The 17,508-nt window shown below is 38.2% G+C and overlaps 1 protein-coding gene across 1 annotated transcript in view; it reads left to right on the top strand.

The window, feature by feature from the left end:
- The window catches only part of mthfd1l (methylenetetrahydrofolate dehydrogenase (NADP+ dependent) 1 like), a 400,198-nt gene that overhangs the window by 10,684 nt on the left and 372,006 nt on the right, over window positions 1-17,508 (top strand). The window contains exons 2-4 of the mRNA XM_039747812.1: window positions 4,850-4,934; window positions 10,088-10,138; window positions 10,232-10,285. Of these exons, the coding sequence (XP_039603746.1) occupies window positions 4,850-4,934; window positions 10,088-10,138; window positions 10,232-10,285 (190 nt within the window). The remainder of the gene's footprint in view (window positions 1-4,849; window positions 4,935-10,087; window positions 10,139-10,231; window positions 10,286-17,508) is intronic.

Genomic DNA, 17,508 nt, shown 5'->3' with positions numbered 1-17,508 from the left:
AGCTGTAGTATTATACTGTTTTTTAGAACTTCTATTTGTGCCTCTCTAAATCAGGTATACAAATACTACTGTCCATCTTCTATTTGTGAACGTGTTTCTGTGGTGTTTGGATACGCAAAATAGCGCGTAATGTGTTGTTATCAACTGCTGTTTATTCTGATGGAGCAAGTACAACAAAGGTTTTCCTGGATGTGTCCATATTGATATTCTGAAAGTTTTACTGGAATGAAGGCAACTCAGGTGTGACGTTATTTCCAGCTTTGACTTCCAAGGTAAATGGAATGCAGCATGACTATTTCAGTGAAGAGAGGCAGTTCTTTTTATGCTGGACCGAGGAGTTCCTCTTCATACATCAATCACACTGAACAGATGAAGTACTTCCAGGTCACGAGGAATTCCCCCAATGTGGGGATACTTGTTCTCATCACCTTCTTTTGCAGGCATTCATGGCACTCTGCAGGGCTGCCCAATGGGACCACAGATCCTAGGTTGCCCCATGAGTACGTGCAAGGGCGATTCAACAAAGTAATGCTGTCGCCTAGTGCACTGAGGGAGTATACAGTTGTGCTAGAAATTTTGTGAACCCTTTAGAATTTTCTATATTTCTGCATAAATATGACCTAAAACATCATCAGATTGTCACTCAAGTCCTAAAAGTAGATAAAGAGAAACCAGTTAAACAAATGAGACAAAAATATTATACTTGGTCATTTATTTATTGAGAAAAATGATTGAATATTACATATTTGTGAGTGGCAAAAGTATTTGAACCTCTAGGATTAGCAGTTAGTTTGAAGGTTAAATTAGAGTCAGGTGTTTTCAATCAATGGGATGACAATCAGGTGTGTATGGGCACCCTGTGTTATTTAAAGAACAGGGATCTATCAAAGTCTGCTCTTCACAACACGTTTGAGGAAGTGTATCTTGGCACGAACTAAGGAGATTTCTGAGGACCTCAGAAAAAGAATTGTTGATGCTCATCAGGCTGGAAAAGGTTACAAAACCATCTCTAAAGAGTTTGGACTGCACCAAACCACAGTCAGACAGATTGTGTACAAATGGAGGAAATTCAAGACCAGGAGTGGTTGACCAACAAAGATCTCTAAGAGCAAGGCGTGTAATAGTCGGCGAGGTCACAAAGGACCCCAGGGTAACTTCTAAGCAACTGAAGGCCTCTCTCACATTGGCTAATATTCATGTTCATGAGTCCACCATCAGGAGAACACCGAACAACAATGGTGTGCATGGCAGGGTTGCAAGGAGAAAGCCACAGCTCTCCAAAAAAAACATTGCTGCTCGGTTGCAGTTTGCTAAAGATCACGTGGACAAACCAGAAAGCTATTGGAAGAATATTGTGGACGGATGAGACCAAAATAGAACTTTTTGGTTTAAATGAAAAGTGTTACGTTTGGAGAAAGGAAAACGCTGCATTCCAGCATAAGATTCTTATCCCATCTGTGAAACATGGTGGTGGTAGTATCATGATTTGGGCCTGTTTTGCTGCATCTGGGCCAGGATGGCTTGCCTTCATTGATGGAACAATGAATTCTGAATTATATCAGAGAATTCTAAAGGAAAATGTCAGGGCATCTGTCCATGAACTGAATCTCAAGAGAAGGTGGGTCATGCAGCAAGACAACAACCCTAAGCACACAAGTCGTTCTACCAAAGAATGGTTAAAGAAGAATAAAGTTAATGTTTTAGAATGGCCAAGTCAAAGTCCTGATCTTAATCCAATTGAAATGTTGTGAAAGGACCTGAAGCGAGCAGTTAATGTGAGAAAACCCACCAACATTCCAGAGGTGAAGCTGTTCTGTACAGAGGAATGGGCTAAAATTCCTCCAAGCCAGTGTGCAGGAATCATCAAAAGTTACCAGAAACGTTTAGTTGCAGTTATTGCTGCAAAGGGGGGTCACACCAGATACTGAAAGAAAAGGTTCACATACTTTTGCCATTCACAAATATGTAATAAAAAGTATAATATTTTTGTCTCATTTATTTAACTGGTTTCTCTTAATCTACTTTTAGGACTTGAGTGAAAATCTGATAATGTTTTAGGACATATTTATGCAGAAATATAGAAAATTCTAAAGGGTTCACAAACTTTCAAGCACAACTGTATGTCACCTTCCATTATATAGGCTTTCTGGCCAGTCAAGGTCCATCTATCTCATTTGAGAAGCCAGTCCATTCCTGCTGTCTATTATGAAATTATGTATATATTTCAGACTGGAACATATTTTTAATAAATAACAAATGTATGATTGGCCAATTAAGTGTCAAAATGTTTGTTAACACTCTGTTGCTCAAACATATTTAATAGCGGGTATTCACCTCTCTCAAACAATAAAAGTACAGTACATGTTTATTACCATTTATTTACTCACTTGTTCTCTTACTCGTTCATGCTTTTGCCTCTTGTTTGCATAGACTCACTCAGGTTTAAAGGCACAACAAATGTGTAGTTCACATAGAAGACCATACACAAAAACATTCCCTTTAACACATAAATACCCCAACATAAAATCACATTTCCTATTTCCTTTTGAATGCATGTTTTGTATTTTATGTTTATATGCATTCATATCTTTTACACTAAACTTTAGCAAACCCATACAGTAATCCCTAGCTATATCGCGCTTCGACTTTCGCGGCTTCACTCTACTGCGGATTTTACATGTATGCATATCTAAATATATAACGCGGATTTTTCACTGCTTTGCGGGTTTCTGCAGACAGTGGGTCTTTTTACTTCTGGTACATGCTTCTTCAGTTGGTGTGCCCAGTTGATTTCATTCAAGGGACGCTATTGGCGGATGGCTAAGAAGCTATCCAACCAGAACATGCAGTTAAGTTCCTGTGTGCTGATTGGCTCAGTGATGGAGCGGCGAATTCGATTCCGCTGCGTTAACCAGGAAGTCTTGTCTCGCTCATTCAGCATCAACGTGTTTCGCTGTGTAAAGAGTTAACATTTGTGCTCTTTTGTGTTTATCTTTGTGCATAGTGAAGCCCTTCATTATGGCTCCAAAACAATCTGCTCCTGCTACTGCTTCAGGGGCCGTGCCCAAGCGTCAACAAAAGATACTAACGATTGCCGAAAAGGTAAAAGTTTTGGATATACTGAAGGAAGGAAACAGCTACACCGGTGTAGGATGCCATTACGGCATTAGTGAGTCCATGAATCTTTTTATTTAAAAAGGAGGAAAAGAATATAAGATCTACGGCCGTAGTGTCCTTTAACCAGGACGCAAAACGAGTTGTAAGTGGACGTAATAAGGCGGTAGTCCGGATGAAATCTGCTTTAGGGATTTGGATTGAAGACTGCCGGAAGAACAACAACAGTGGTGCTACACAGTCGCCTGAAGAGGCTCCTTTAGAAGAGCTGTAACGATCTCCTTTGTTGTGCAGTAAAATTAAACTCGTCGTTATCGGACAAGTTGTCATGTCATTGTTGGTGAGTAACCATAATAAATTTTCTACGTACAGTACTTAGTACATGTACGTACGTTTAGTGTCACTGTACACACTTTTTACTGTATACAATTTTTCTTGCATTGTACATATTTATTGCTGGTTGGCCTGTCTATCGTATTGGCTGTAACAGATGTGATATCGGACACGCTTAATATCTTTAAAATAATATTTACTGTATATAAACAGTGTGTTTACATACATAATTTCAACGAATCTTACCTAATATCTAAGAGAATACAAAGGGTTTATGCTGTATAACTGTGCATAAAATGTTTATAAGAGTGTGGGAGAGTTTATAAGGGCTTAAAATATATTAAAAAAACTCCATATGAACATATGGTTTTTACTTCGCAGATTTTCATCTTTCGTGGGGGGGGGGGGTTCTGGAACGCAACCCCTGCGATCGAGGAAGGATCAATGTTTTTTTGAAATAATTACCAGAAGAACTTCACCTGGTATACCAGATCAACCAGTATATTGCCCAATTCTGCCTTAGATTTTTAAAATGTTCTGCATCTTTAGATAGCAGTATATAGCCTGGCATTGATAGGTTCTACTGTTTATAGGCTTTATAGATGAGAACTTGAAAACTGACTCCAAAGTAAACTGGAAGCTAGTGATTTAGGACCTAGCACGACAATAATCATAGATCTTAACTTTAGTTATGATCCTTGCTGCACTATTTTGAATTACTGCAACTGCAGAGTAGTAAGTGGTTGTTTTTTTACAGCCAAACAGTAAAAAGAAATATTACAATAGTCAAATCTGCAACAGACAAATAAGCAAACCAGCTTTTTAAGATTTATTTTCTTCACTCCATTGAATGGAAATAGTAGAGCTTCGTCTAAACTTTTAAATTAAGACTTTGGTTAGAAAAGTGAAACAATATTTTTTTTTTTTACGAATGGTGTAAGATACTTAGACAAAGACAAAAGATGCACATTTGGTGATTATGCAGCAATTATTGTCCAAACTGTGGTTTAGAAATGCTGGTTTATGTTAACAAAAAAGGCTAAATATACTGTAAATTGTCCTGTGCAAACTCCATCCGTGCAGCATCTGAACTGGGATTCAGTCCTGGGACTCAAAAGCTGTAAAATAACCATGCTAAGCAATTTACTACTGTGGTACTTGAAGGGGATAATATGTCTATGAAATGCTCTGAAAAGTAGGTGGGAAGAACATAGATTAAGAGTTCAGATCAGTAGAAAATTGTGCGCTGATTAAAAAGAATGCAGAATAAATTTGAAAGGATTATGGGGATCCATTGTGACTGAAGTGGAAATAAACAAATGAATACATGAGTATAAACTTGTAGAGCACAATGATTGGGCATTTTCCTTTGGAATTTAAACTTTTCTTTGTTGTATTGCAGAGGAATCATTCAGAAGTCTAAAGAAGAAATTGCAGCATTGCAGGGAGCATGTCCCACTTTCAAGTCAGTCCTTGCTATTATACAGGTGAGCAGTATTTGTTTTCTAATTTTTGTCTTTGCTAAAGGAAAAAAAGTATAATTTATGCTATATTATTTCTGTTCATGCATCATTTTTCACACTTTACAATTACAAGACTATAAAATCTTACAGATTATCTTAAGAGTACCATACTATGGCAAGAACCTTGGCCCAGTCAAACAAACTGTACCAGGCTTCAACAAAAGTAGTCTTTGTTACTGGTGAGCCTGAAATATTCTCTTTTGTTCTAACAGGCAGTGTGTGTGTGAAAATAAAATCCAACAAATTAAGACCCATTAATTTCACTTTTATGTGCAATGCTGTTGAATGTTTCAGTTGCATATTAGTTTTATTACTGTGTGCCATTTGCATGATGGAAGAGGTTTATCTCATGCACTGCCATCTATTAAATACTGGGACAGAGAAGTCAACATTTCAATTTCCTTAACACACAAGCAATTCAGATTTGAGATGAAAAGACAAAAATTACACAAAAATATAGAATGTTATTTTTTAGGTTTTTTGGAGGGAATGTTACCAATTTTTTGTGTTTTGAGTAAAACACATATAAGTTGCATATGATGGTTCTTCTTCTACCGGCTGCTCCCGTTAGGGGTTGCCACAGTGGATCATCTTCTTCCATATCTTTCTGTCCTCTGCATCTTGTTCTGTTACACCCATCACCTGCATGTCATCTCTCACCACATCCATAAACCTTTGCTTAGGCCTTTCTCTTTTCCTCTTCCCTGGCAGCTCTATCTTTAGCATCCTTCTCCCAATATACCCAGCATCTCTCCTCTGCACCTCTCCAAACCAATGCAATCTTGCCTCTCTGACTTTGTCTCCCAACCGTCCAACTTGAGCTGACCCTCTAATGTACTCATTTCTAATCCTATCCATTCTCGTCACACCCAGTGCAAATCTTAGCATCTTTAACTCTGCCACCTCCAGCTCTGTCTCCTGCTTTCTGGTCAGTGCCACCATCTCCAATCCATATAACATAGCTGGTCTCACTACTGTCCCGTAGACCTTCCCTTTCACTCTTGCTGATACCCGTGTGTCACAAATTACTCCTGACACTCTTCTCCACCCATTCCACCCTGCCTGCACTCTCTTTTTCACGGCACCAGTACACTTCTTCTCCACTCCTTAGGCATCCTCTCACTTTCCAAGATTCCATTAAACAATCTGAATAAAAACTCCACTGCCATCTCTCCTAGAGATCCATGCTTCCACAGGTATGTCATCTGGACCAACGGCCTTTCCATATTTCATCCTCTTCATAGCTGTCCTTACTTCCTCCTTGCTAATCTGTTGCACTTCCTGATTCACTATCTCCACATCATCCAAATTCTTCTCTCTCTCGTTCTCTTCATTCATCAGCCTCTCAACGTACTCTTTCCATCTGCTCAACACACTCTCCTCGCTTGTGAGTATGTTTCCATCTTTATCCTTTATCACCCTAACCTGTTGGACATCTTTCCCAGCTCAGCCCTTCTGTCTTGCCAATCGGTACAGGTCCTTTTCTCCCTCCTTAGTGTCCAACCTCTCGTACAACTCATTATACGCCTTTTCTTTAGCCTTCACCACCTCTTTCTTCACCTTGGGCCTTATCTCCTTGTATTCTTGTCTACTTTCTACATCTCTCTGACTATGCCACTTCTTCTTTGCCATCCTCTTCCTCTGTATACTCTCCTGTATTTCCTCATTCCAGCACCAGGTTTCCTTTTCCTCCTTCCTCTTTCCAGATGTCATGCCAAGCACCCTTCTTGCCGTCACCCTTACTACTTCTGCTGTAGATTCCCAGCTGTCTGGTAACTCTTCACTGCCACCCAATGCCTGTCTCACCTCCTCCCTAAACTCAAGCTTGCAGTCTTCCTTTTTCAACTTCCACCATTTGATCCTTGGCTCTGCCCTCACTCTCTTCCTCTTCTTGATCTCCAACGTCATTTTAAAGACCACCATCCTATGCTGCTTAACTACACCCTCCCCTGCCACCACTTTGCAGTCTTCAATCTTCTTCAGATCAATTCATCTGCACAGGATGTAATTTACCTGTGTGCATCTTCCACCATTCTTGTACGTAACCCTATGTTCCTCCCTCTTCTTAAAATACATATTCATCATAGCCATGTCCATCCTTTTGGCAAAATCCACTATCCTCTGACCTTCTTAATTCCTCTCTCTGACACCATACCTATCCATCACCCCCTCGTCTCCACTGTTCCCTTCACCAACATGCCCATTGAAATACGCTCCAATCACCACTTTCTGTCCCTTGGGTACACTGTTCATCACTTCATCCAACTCACTCCAAAAATCTTATTTCTCGCCTATTACACACCCAGCTTGTGGTGCATATGCACTAACATCATTCATCTTTACACCTCCAATTTCCAGCTTCATAATCATTAGTCTGCCTGACACTCTTTTCACCTCCAAAACACTCTTGACATACTGTTCATTCAGAATAACTCCTACCCCATTTCTCCTCCCATCCACACCATGATAAAACAATTTGAATCAACCTCCAATCCACCTGGCCTTACTTCCCTTTAGTCTCTTGCACGCACAATATATCAATCTTCCTTCTCTCCCATCTTATCTGCTAACTCTCTCCCTTTACCATACTGCCAACATTCAAAGTTCCTACCCTTAGTTCCACTCTCTTTACTTTCCTCTTCTTCTTCTGCCTCCGGACACAACTCCCCCCTCTTTTTCTCCTTCTTCGGCCAACAGTAGACCAATTTCCACCAGCACCCTGTTGGCTAACAGTACTGGTGACGGTCGTTGTTAACCCGGGGCTCAACCGATCCGGTATGGAAATTTGTTTGTCCGCATATTGATTTGGCATAATTTTACACCGGATGCCCTTCCTGACGTAACCCTCCCCATTTATCTGGGCTTGGGACCGGCACGAAGAAAAACACTGGTTTGTGCATCCCCTGTGGCTGGGTTTTCATCCCTGGGTTAACCATGATACAAAATATAAACAATATTGTCTAGATGTATCTAGCAGATCCTAACTGACATTTTCTGTATTTTTTGCTGGATATTATTTGTTTTCCAACATTGTAGTTTTTTATTAAGCCAGGGCAATTTGGCTGTGCTTTCAGGGACTATCCATATATTTTATTAAGCCTACATGCATTTAAGGATAATTGGTAACCTAATATTAGTTAAAACTGAGTATGAATATATGTGTTAGTGCACATGGTATGTTTTATCCAGTGCTTGTTCCTGCTGTATTCCTGATGCTTTTAAGACAGCCTTGGAAAACAGCCTGTTACGGAAAAGCCTCATCAGACAAAAGATGGTTTAATGGTGCATAAACATGTGTTTCATGCATTACCAACTCTTGTGCTTGAATCTCTCAGTTGTCTTTTAGAGAACTAGTATTTGAATTATGCTATCAGTGTTTGTTATTAACTGATCTTCTTAACTTATCTCATTATGTGCCCACATTTTAATTCGCTTGTCTAATTAAATGTTCATTTTTTAATTGTTTATTTTTAATTGGCAGCCAGTGATTAGCAAGTAGACCTACCTTATCTCAAAACTTCTGTCTTCCTTATCTTGAATGAAGTTAGCAGATACTCACAGCTCCCCTGTGGGTCCACCACCTACAGGACGTATAAGGGGTGAGTGTTATGTGACCAGAGTGGCAGTTGAAGGCAGAGGGCTTGGTGGACTGAACCCAGACGCATAAATCACCCTTGGGAATTGGAATATCACCTATCTTGGGAAAGAAGGAGTTAAGAATTGGTGGATGAGGTGGAGCGGTTACTGGAAAGAAGACTCTGCCCAGTTGTGTAACCTCAGATTCAGGAGGAGCAATGTAAATTCTGTCCAAGGCTGAGGAACAGTGAAGCAACTCTGTACCGTCATAAGGAATCCTTAAGGAGGCATTGGAATACAACCAAACAGTGTACATGTGTCTCGTGAACTAAGAAAAGGCGTATGACTGTGTTCCTTGGGGGATTCTGTTGGAGGTATTGGGAGAGTATGGTGTTCTGGGGCTCCTATTAAGAGCAATTTGGTCTTAAAATTGCATCACTTCATTTTGGGGACGATAAGGTTCTGTTGGCATTATTGAGCTGTGAACTCCACCATGTATTGGGATGGTTTGCAACTGAGTGTGAATGAGGCCATGCTCCTCCATAGATCGACAGACGGATTAGGGCGGCGAGCACAGTTATATGTTCGTTATATTAATCCTTAGTGGTTAAAGAAGGAGCTGCAACAGAGAAAAGATGACTCCAGGATGCAGAGCATAATACACGTTTTCATTTATTTTCTGTCCAATGTCCGTGTTCTTTTTTCCATTTTAACCTTTTCTTTTTATTTACCAGTTTCACATATGTTTTTTTTTGTTTGAAACTCTAAGTTCATCATCCCAGAATTGTCTTTTCTCAGTTGCGTATGACACTGGTTTTTGGAGTGTATTTTAAATAAGTCAGCTGAGGACCTGTAAGGCATTTGTTTCTTAAACTACAGATTCTGATGTCCTCCTCCTCTTATGCAGTTGTGCATCTAGACCAACCCCATCTTTTTATATACTGGTTAGATCCAGTTTGCCCTCTTCTTTCAAAACAGTTATAGACTCCTTTGTATGAAATCTTCACTTTCTTGAATATCTATCACATGGAATAACCTTTATTGTGCTAAATAAATGAATAAATAAATAAACAGTAGATTGACATTTTTCTTTAGAAAGATTTTTAATTCTGCCTATTTTTGAACCCAGAACTGAACTTTAGCAATGCTAGCACCTTGAAAATTAAGAAAACAGAATAACAGATTTGAGCGTTGCTAATGCAATTGCAAAGGTTTTTCTAATAACCAGTTAGCATGAATAAGTAAGGATAAGCTAAGGAAGTTTACCAATAGGACAATGAAAAAATTGCTGCTGAAAATGGTTTTACACCCATATGTGAATAGTAAATTCAAAATCAGTCATTTCAAGCAGGCATAGCTATTATAAACACTAGTAAAGCCTTGGCTAAATTTTTATTTTACAATGTACAGTAATGGTATGTTGATAATAAAAGGTAACAATTTCTGTCAAAAACATGAAAATTTCGTGGTGACCCCAAATTTCTGAATAGTAGTGTATATAATTTCTTGTAATTGTTGATATGTCTGTTTTTTTTCTACAGGCAGGGGAAGATGACTATATGTTAGAAGTGAACAAAAAGATTGCAGCAGAGGTACTCTTTTAAAGGGTGTCTTTATGTAGTAATGTATATGATGCTGCCTAACTGTTTTGTTTTATTATTTAAAATGAACCTATTTCTTTTTAGGTTGGATTAAACATTATACACATCTGCCTTCCATCCGTGTGCAGTGAAGACGAGGTACATTGTTGTTTATTACTGGACCTGTTAGTTATGCAAGTACATTTTAGAATACATTACTTAATAATTGTGTACTCCATAATACTGTATCTTGTGTGAAATAATGAAATTATTTTTTTCAGTTTCCAACAACATTTTGTTTTGCATGTGGGTGCCACCATTTCATGAGTCCTGTTGCTATAACGTAGCTCTTGGTTGCTGGAGGATGTGGTCTTGGATGTTGCGACTTTTGCATTATAAGTGTGACAGATATAGAGGATGCTAAGATTGCAGATAACTATCTTGAGATAATGGGGTTCCTGGGCCACTGCTGCATGCCAGTTACTCCCTATTTGGCAGAGTAAGATCTTTGTTTACATACTTGGCCTTGAGTCAAGGTGTATGTCTTCTTCATGATTTTCATAGACAGGATATCAAGTTGGTGGAGAGGACCGGATAGTTTCCAGTTAGGGACCCATAAGAAATGCATCTGTGCAATTTGCACCTAGGTTACAACTGATGCAGTTCGGATGAGAATTGTCACCTCAAAATCTGAGGTTGTGGTCCTCTCCTGAAAAAGAGTGTCATTTCCCCTTAATTAAGAGGTGAGCAGCTGCTCCAAGTGGAGTAGTTGGAGTGTCTTAAGGTTTTGTTCATGAGTGAGACATGACATGATCATAAGACTGACCAACAAATCATTGCAGCAGCCACTGTTGTATGAACATTGTACTGGAATGTGAGTGTGAAGAAGGAGACAGCCAAAGGTTTTGATTTACTAATCAATCTACATGCTGATTCTCACCTATTGCCACAAACTCTGGGTGGTAGTAGCAGAAAGAATATGTATTGAAGTACAAGCACTTAAATCAGGTTGCTGTGCAGGGTTTCTGGGCTCATTATCTGTGATAGGGTGAGGAGTTTTAATTGTATAATTAGAAAGAGCCTTATTGAGGAACTACTGCTCCTTGAATTCAAGGGGAGCCAATTGAGCTGTTTTGGTCATGTAATTAGGATTTCCCCAGATGCCTTTCTCGGGTGGGAGATGTGCAAAGCATAGTCCAATGAAACAATTTCCCAGGGTAGATCTAGGGCATACTGAAGTAATTAAAACAGTCAGGTGGGCCAAGAGTGTCCCCAGGAGGTGGTGGAAGAAGGCCTCTCGGGAAGTTTCATTTGCAATTTTCACTATGATAAGTGGATTGAAAATTAAAAGAATTAAAAGGAAACATGGTAGTATAGTAGCTAGTGCTAGTACTTCCCATTTCAAGAAAACAAGGTTCAAGTCATGGCCAAAGAACTGTCAATATGTATTTGGCATTTTTATGTTATGCTCACAGAGTTATTCTAAGGTTTCCCTCCTCTCTCATTTCAGAGATGTACAGGTTAAGATTACTGGCAAGTCTTAACTTGCCTTTTTAGTTGAATGAGCTCTGTATTTAAGTAATTTTCTATGTAAGTTTACCTTCTGTCATTGATTGTTGCTGGGATAGGCTCAGTCTCCCTCCATTCTTGCATAAAGTGTGTTTTGAGAATAAACTTCTTAATGAATCTAATATATCAAGCTAAATGTGTGTGTTTTTTTACACAATTCCACATCTTTGCTCCAGTTTCAACAAAATTTTGGACACCTATCCCATTTTGTAAGGAAGAGACCATTTTTTTTTTCTTTTTACTACAGTGAGTTTTAAGGACAGTGCTCAGATCAAGTGAAACACCAGAACAGACTGAAACCAGACCAGAAGACAAAAGGACCAGGGCTCATATTTATCAGGCATATCAAAATTACTTCTAGGAATTGCACTAAAAGCCTGACTAGGATAAGAATTTGTCCTACTTCAGAGTAGGACATGAGAAGTTAGGAAACATGTTATTCCCAGTCCCAGTGGGAATGAGTAACATCCTAATTTTACTGTTCCCGATAACCTTATTTTTCTCCATGATTCCCTCTAATCTCCTGTGAGGCTCCTGCCTACCTTCTTGAACCTTCCTGGGCTTGTAAGGTATAAAGCAGATGTTCATAGGTTTTGCGGAATGCTGAGCCCAGTGTACCTTTGTAACATTTTACTGTCAATCACTCATCTGGCTCCGCTTAACTTCAAGGAAATATGCTGGCTACTATAGTACATTTTGCATCCATGACCACCTGTGTGTTGGGGTGATACTGCATGTGATTTACAAATGTGTGCTTATCCACCAATGATCTTAATATGCACCACAATTAGAATGAATGCAGCCTACCTTGACATTACTTCATGTGCAGTGGTGAGGAAATATATGAATCTGTGTATTACTTTACACATTGTAAAGGAGTTCAAAGTTTGGTGCAGAATTCAAGAAATGCTTGGTAGTGAGAAACCCAAATCATCACTATGGCAAAGCTTTGTTTTCCCTTTGGCCAAAAAGCATACTATTGCCAACACTTTAATATCAGCTGACAGCATATGGCTTCTCTGTGTGGATGACTCGATCGTGCAATGTACAGGAATATTATAATGTTGCAAACATTATTCCATCTCTTTCAAATCAATATATTTTTACAAGTTCATTATTGTGCAGTTTTTCCAAAACATTCAGCTTTTTATGGGAGGTGCATGACAATCTCAGCTTGAACACCATCTTCTGGCATCTCCTAGTGATTTAGAAGTTCAGAAGCTCTCCTAAATCCTGGTGAAGTTAGTAGTTTGCTAACTTAGGAAAATGTCTTGTTTTGTTTTACATTTCAACATACACTCCTTATTTCTTTTTACATTTGAAAACAATATTAAAATATTTTTAAATGACATATCAAATGGGCTATCATGGTCATGTAGGAAGTAGTTTATGCTTCTTGCAAAACTGTAAACTGTGGTCATGGATAATGCACAGCCACCCATTATCTGCTATACAGGAGACTGCAGTGTGTGCCTGCAGATTGTATTAAACACACAGTTTCAGATATGTTGATTAGTAAATTTTGAATGGTAATTTTAGTGATATGAATATGTAGAAATAATTACATTAAGTGTATTAATTAATTGTCTGTGATTGTGATCCAAGTCAAAATTCATATTAGGTATTTTAAAGACCTACACATCCTCTTGTAAAGGTAATTTTTATTTTAATCTCTAGTACTGTAAATGTACAGATGACTCATTCAGGGTTGGTTCCTTCATTATCCTCAATATTATCAATGTAGGTTGTGGTTCCTTAGGATTCTGATTTGCGATACAACACTGGAGAAAATAGATGGCTATTTATACTTGAATAATTTAGATTTTAAAATATATACAATGCTAGGTGTTTCCCAGGTCAGAAAGTGGAAAAGTTTAAAAAAAAAAAAAAAAAAAAGAGAGAGAGGTTCATAGGGCATTGTGCCCCCACACCAGGAAAAGTGGGTTTCGAAAATAAGATTAGGGTTATAGAGTCAACATGTCATGTTTAACATAGTACAATGAAATTTTTACTTGCATGTGCTAATCAACATGCAACACATCACTACTGTCTGACATCAAGGTTAGTGAGTATTACTACTTTACCTTGAAACATTTTGTTTCCATACATCAAGACCTCTGTCTGTATGCACAATGATAACTTATTACCCAAAAATGAATTGCCTTTAGTACATAACTATTGTTAGTATTGGGAAGCATCTGTTTTTTTTCCATCTGGTGCAAAAATATGGAGGAGTTTTCAGTACCAATACATGAGGATCCAATGTAGATTTAAAAAAAAAAATTAATGTGGAACCGGTGCTGTTTTGAAACTGTTGGTTTCAGACCAGTTGGGTTGCTTATAGAACTATCAGATATTTTCAAATGTAAACATTTCTTCAGTGGCAGGACTCTAGTTTTAGAAAAAATATTTTTATGTGGACTATAAAAAACTGAGTAACTAAAAGGGTAAATATAGCGGCTTTCCATGAAATATTTAAAAAACTTAACCTCCGATTTTCAACCTTGAAAGTGGCCTAATGGACTTCAAACACACAATTTTGATTTTAAAAAGATTTAAAGTTAGAAGTACCTTTGTGTCAAATACAGAACACCAGAGACCGAATCCAATCCTGAAAGGCATCGTTACATTTGCGTTTACTGCATCCAAAGGCATAAAGTATAAATCGAGTGAGCTTGATAGCTACACAGAAAGCGGAATTAAGCTTCGACATGCAATGCTGACTATTTGAACAACAGCCGGAAGGTTTAGCAGTGTGTTGAAAAATTGTCTATAATCACACCAGTCCATTGCGAGGTCACACAGTTGTTGCATCAACGATTCTAGCTAGATGTTAGCAGTAGGAGATCTTATACCTTTGTGCTACTTGCTTGAGTCTTCGACGAGTGTTATTGCGATCTAACACGACGGTGAACTTGTGTTACAAATGAGTCCCTGTTTTATGTGTTTAGCTATATCTCAACGATATTAGCGTCATGTATGTTATTATAACTGTTTGGTGATTTCGGATTACACAATAATTTCCCTACTAGAGCGTTAATATTTTAACAACATACGCATAGCGGGTGTTAAGAGATTTACAGGGATTTAATTATAGCATTTTTCTATTTCTATCCATTGGTAAGGATTATCACCACAGCATTGAAGCAGGTCTAAAAGAAACCAGTGAGTAAGTATGACGAGATGCGACCTTTCACCCGATTCTCAAGTTCGCTCAAAGGAACGTTCGTTTCCGTGTTAAAGGCTACTTTTTATGAATTTGAAATTAATGCGGATGTACTGCGGAGACAGATCTCTTATGCAGGTTTCGATTCCTGTAACCTAGCGCCTTCATCGTATAGAATTGTCTCATTTCACTTCTTCATCAGAATGTTGAATAGACTACCAAACACGAAAAGGCTGAAACACCAGGACTTACTTCTTCTAGTATCTACTGCACACTAGCATTTTTCAAATCTTTATTTTTGGATTTTTTTATTTTGGTGTCTGTTTGTCTGTCTGTCTGTCTATCTATCTATCTGAATATAGATTGATAACTATAGTTCGAGAATTGGCCTGGGCGGATTTTGCTGAGGATGGGTTGGAGAAACTATTAAAAAAGTTGCATTTTTCATAGTCACAACTGTACTGCTATATACATTTACAACACATTCCAAATAATGTTGTTTGTAATATACAGTTACAATATACTGTAAATTAGATCTTACTTGAAATAATATTAGTAAAAGGTTCACAAGTTCCATTAGTAATTGACAGAAACTTGATTATTGTAAATGTGGTAAAATTATCATGCTCTTATTTTTTAAACAAGTTATTAAATGTATGCATGTGGTCAGGTGCTCTTGGATTGGGCTGACTGTTTTGAGTGACATGCAGGTTATTAGGTGCGTTGACGAAATTAAATTTGCCCTTGGTGTGTGTGTGTGTGTGCGTCCAGCAATTGTTCCAGTCTTGCGCTGCTTTGGATAACTGAATTTAGAAAATGGATGGATTGGTGGAAATTTGAAACACTTTTAGTTTTTCATGTACTTCATGGAAGAAGCATTTTTGTTTAATACATATTTTGCAACTGATGTTTGTGTGTGTGTGTTTGTGTGAGAGAGATATGTCGTTGAGGTTTGCTCAGGCAACATATTCAGACACTAGACACCCACGCGTCTCTGTGGTCATTTAAATTGCCCTTGGTTGTCGATTTACCCACAGGAGCGTCTATCTGATATGTGAAGGAGGAAACTATGTATTGTATACAAACTTTTCTAGTCAAAGTGACCTCTCTCAAAATGAATTTGAAACAGTAAGCTAATACACAATTTATGTAGGATGTAATTTTGCTCTATTTGTTTTAAGGATAGGTGAGGCGTGAGAGTTGCCTAGTTAGGATGGATTTAATTTTCGTATTTGCTGATTATTACCTGTGGTGTTTAAAAAAAAATTTCATGGAGAAAACATTTATTGGAGATTTATTTTGGTACTATAGTACATCCTCTGGGGAGTGTTTGATGGCATGCTCCCCCTAACTCTTTCTTTTGCACACCAGGTGAAAGCATTTATTCTGCAACTGGTACTTTGTTGTTTGAGTTCAACCATTCTTATTTTTAAAACCATTTCAGAACATTGCACAAGCATTGTTCAGATAAAAGATGATTTTACTGCGTATTATAAAAATTCTTGTCTTAATTATTATTACTTTTTCATTTTTTAAAATTTTTAATTTGCAAAGTTATAATGGGATTTATTATGAAGCACTGTAGGACACCGGATACACAGAGCATGCTTGTTACTTACAGTAGTGCTGTTTAGCTGCATGGTTGCATTCAAACTGGCCAAACACACTGCAAAGGGGGAAAGGGGTCAAGCAACTGGTGGTCATTTGAACTGACTGCTGACTGAACAATATGCATTCTGCAGTTCTCAGCAGCAGATGACTGAGGTCTTAAGGGCAGTCAAACAAGTAGGAACAGGTGGTCAAAACAGGGATATTTATTTCTCTTTTTCTTGCACTCTAAATAGATAGAAAATATGTGTCAGTACAGATTTTTAGTGATATTAGAAACAGCTGTTACCTTGGCTAAAAAAGAAAACTAGCCATATTTCATTCTTGTTGATTGGAAGAGAATATTTTAATGTTGATGCTGATGAGGTTGGTTTAGTCAACAAGCAGGAGCATTATGAAAACTTAAGAAAGTATGTAGGAGTTCTATTTAAAAAAAAAAAGAGCCCTGCACTATTTCCTCTATTTCCAGCACCAATCTTTAGTTCCATCCTGGCAATTCTCAGATGGCCCCAGCCATACTTAAGACACAAGATGAAACAAATAATGTCACCTTGCTCCCGTCAATCCATAGTTATAGGGATTCTACAGTGAGAACCTCCCTGATCTCTGCTTTCCCCTTCTGTCATGCAGCAAGCTGTTAAACTGGTCATACAATTATCTAATTCTTTTGCTTTTGAAATTAGGAGTGCTGTGCATGGGTTTTATTTATAGATTCACCATCCACAGTCTATAATGTCTTAAGTACTCCTGCCGCTTCTCCTCCAGTTTATTGGTCAGTCTTCTGATATCATCTACAGCAGGGGTGCCCAAAGCGTCGATCACAATCGACTGGTAGATGGCAAAGGTAGTGCAGGTAGATCGTGTTGCATTCAAAAAAATTTTTTTTAAAACGTTAGTCTATCATATATCCTCCATATGACATGTGCCACTTGATTGTCATACAGGGCGGCCAGTCTGAGATTTCTTGTCTTCTGACACACTGGTCATCCCGAACGCATGATCAAACATGCGAGCTACTGCAAAACTATGTAATGCAGTT

Source organism: Polypterus senegalus, chromosome 3, assembly GCF_016835505.1.
Source record: "Polypterus senegalus isolate Bchr_013 chromosome 3, ASM1683550v1, whole genome shotgun sequence".
Taxonomy (NCBI): Eukaryota; Metazoa; Chordata; class Cladistia; order Polypteriformes; family Polypteridae; genus Polypterus; species Polypterus senegalus.
This window is presented reverse-complemented; position numbering and strand designations above follow the sequence as displayed.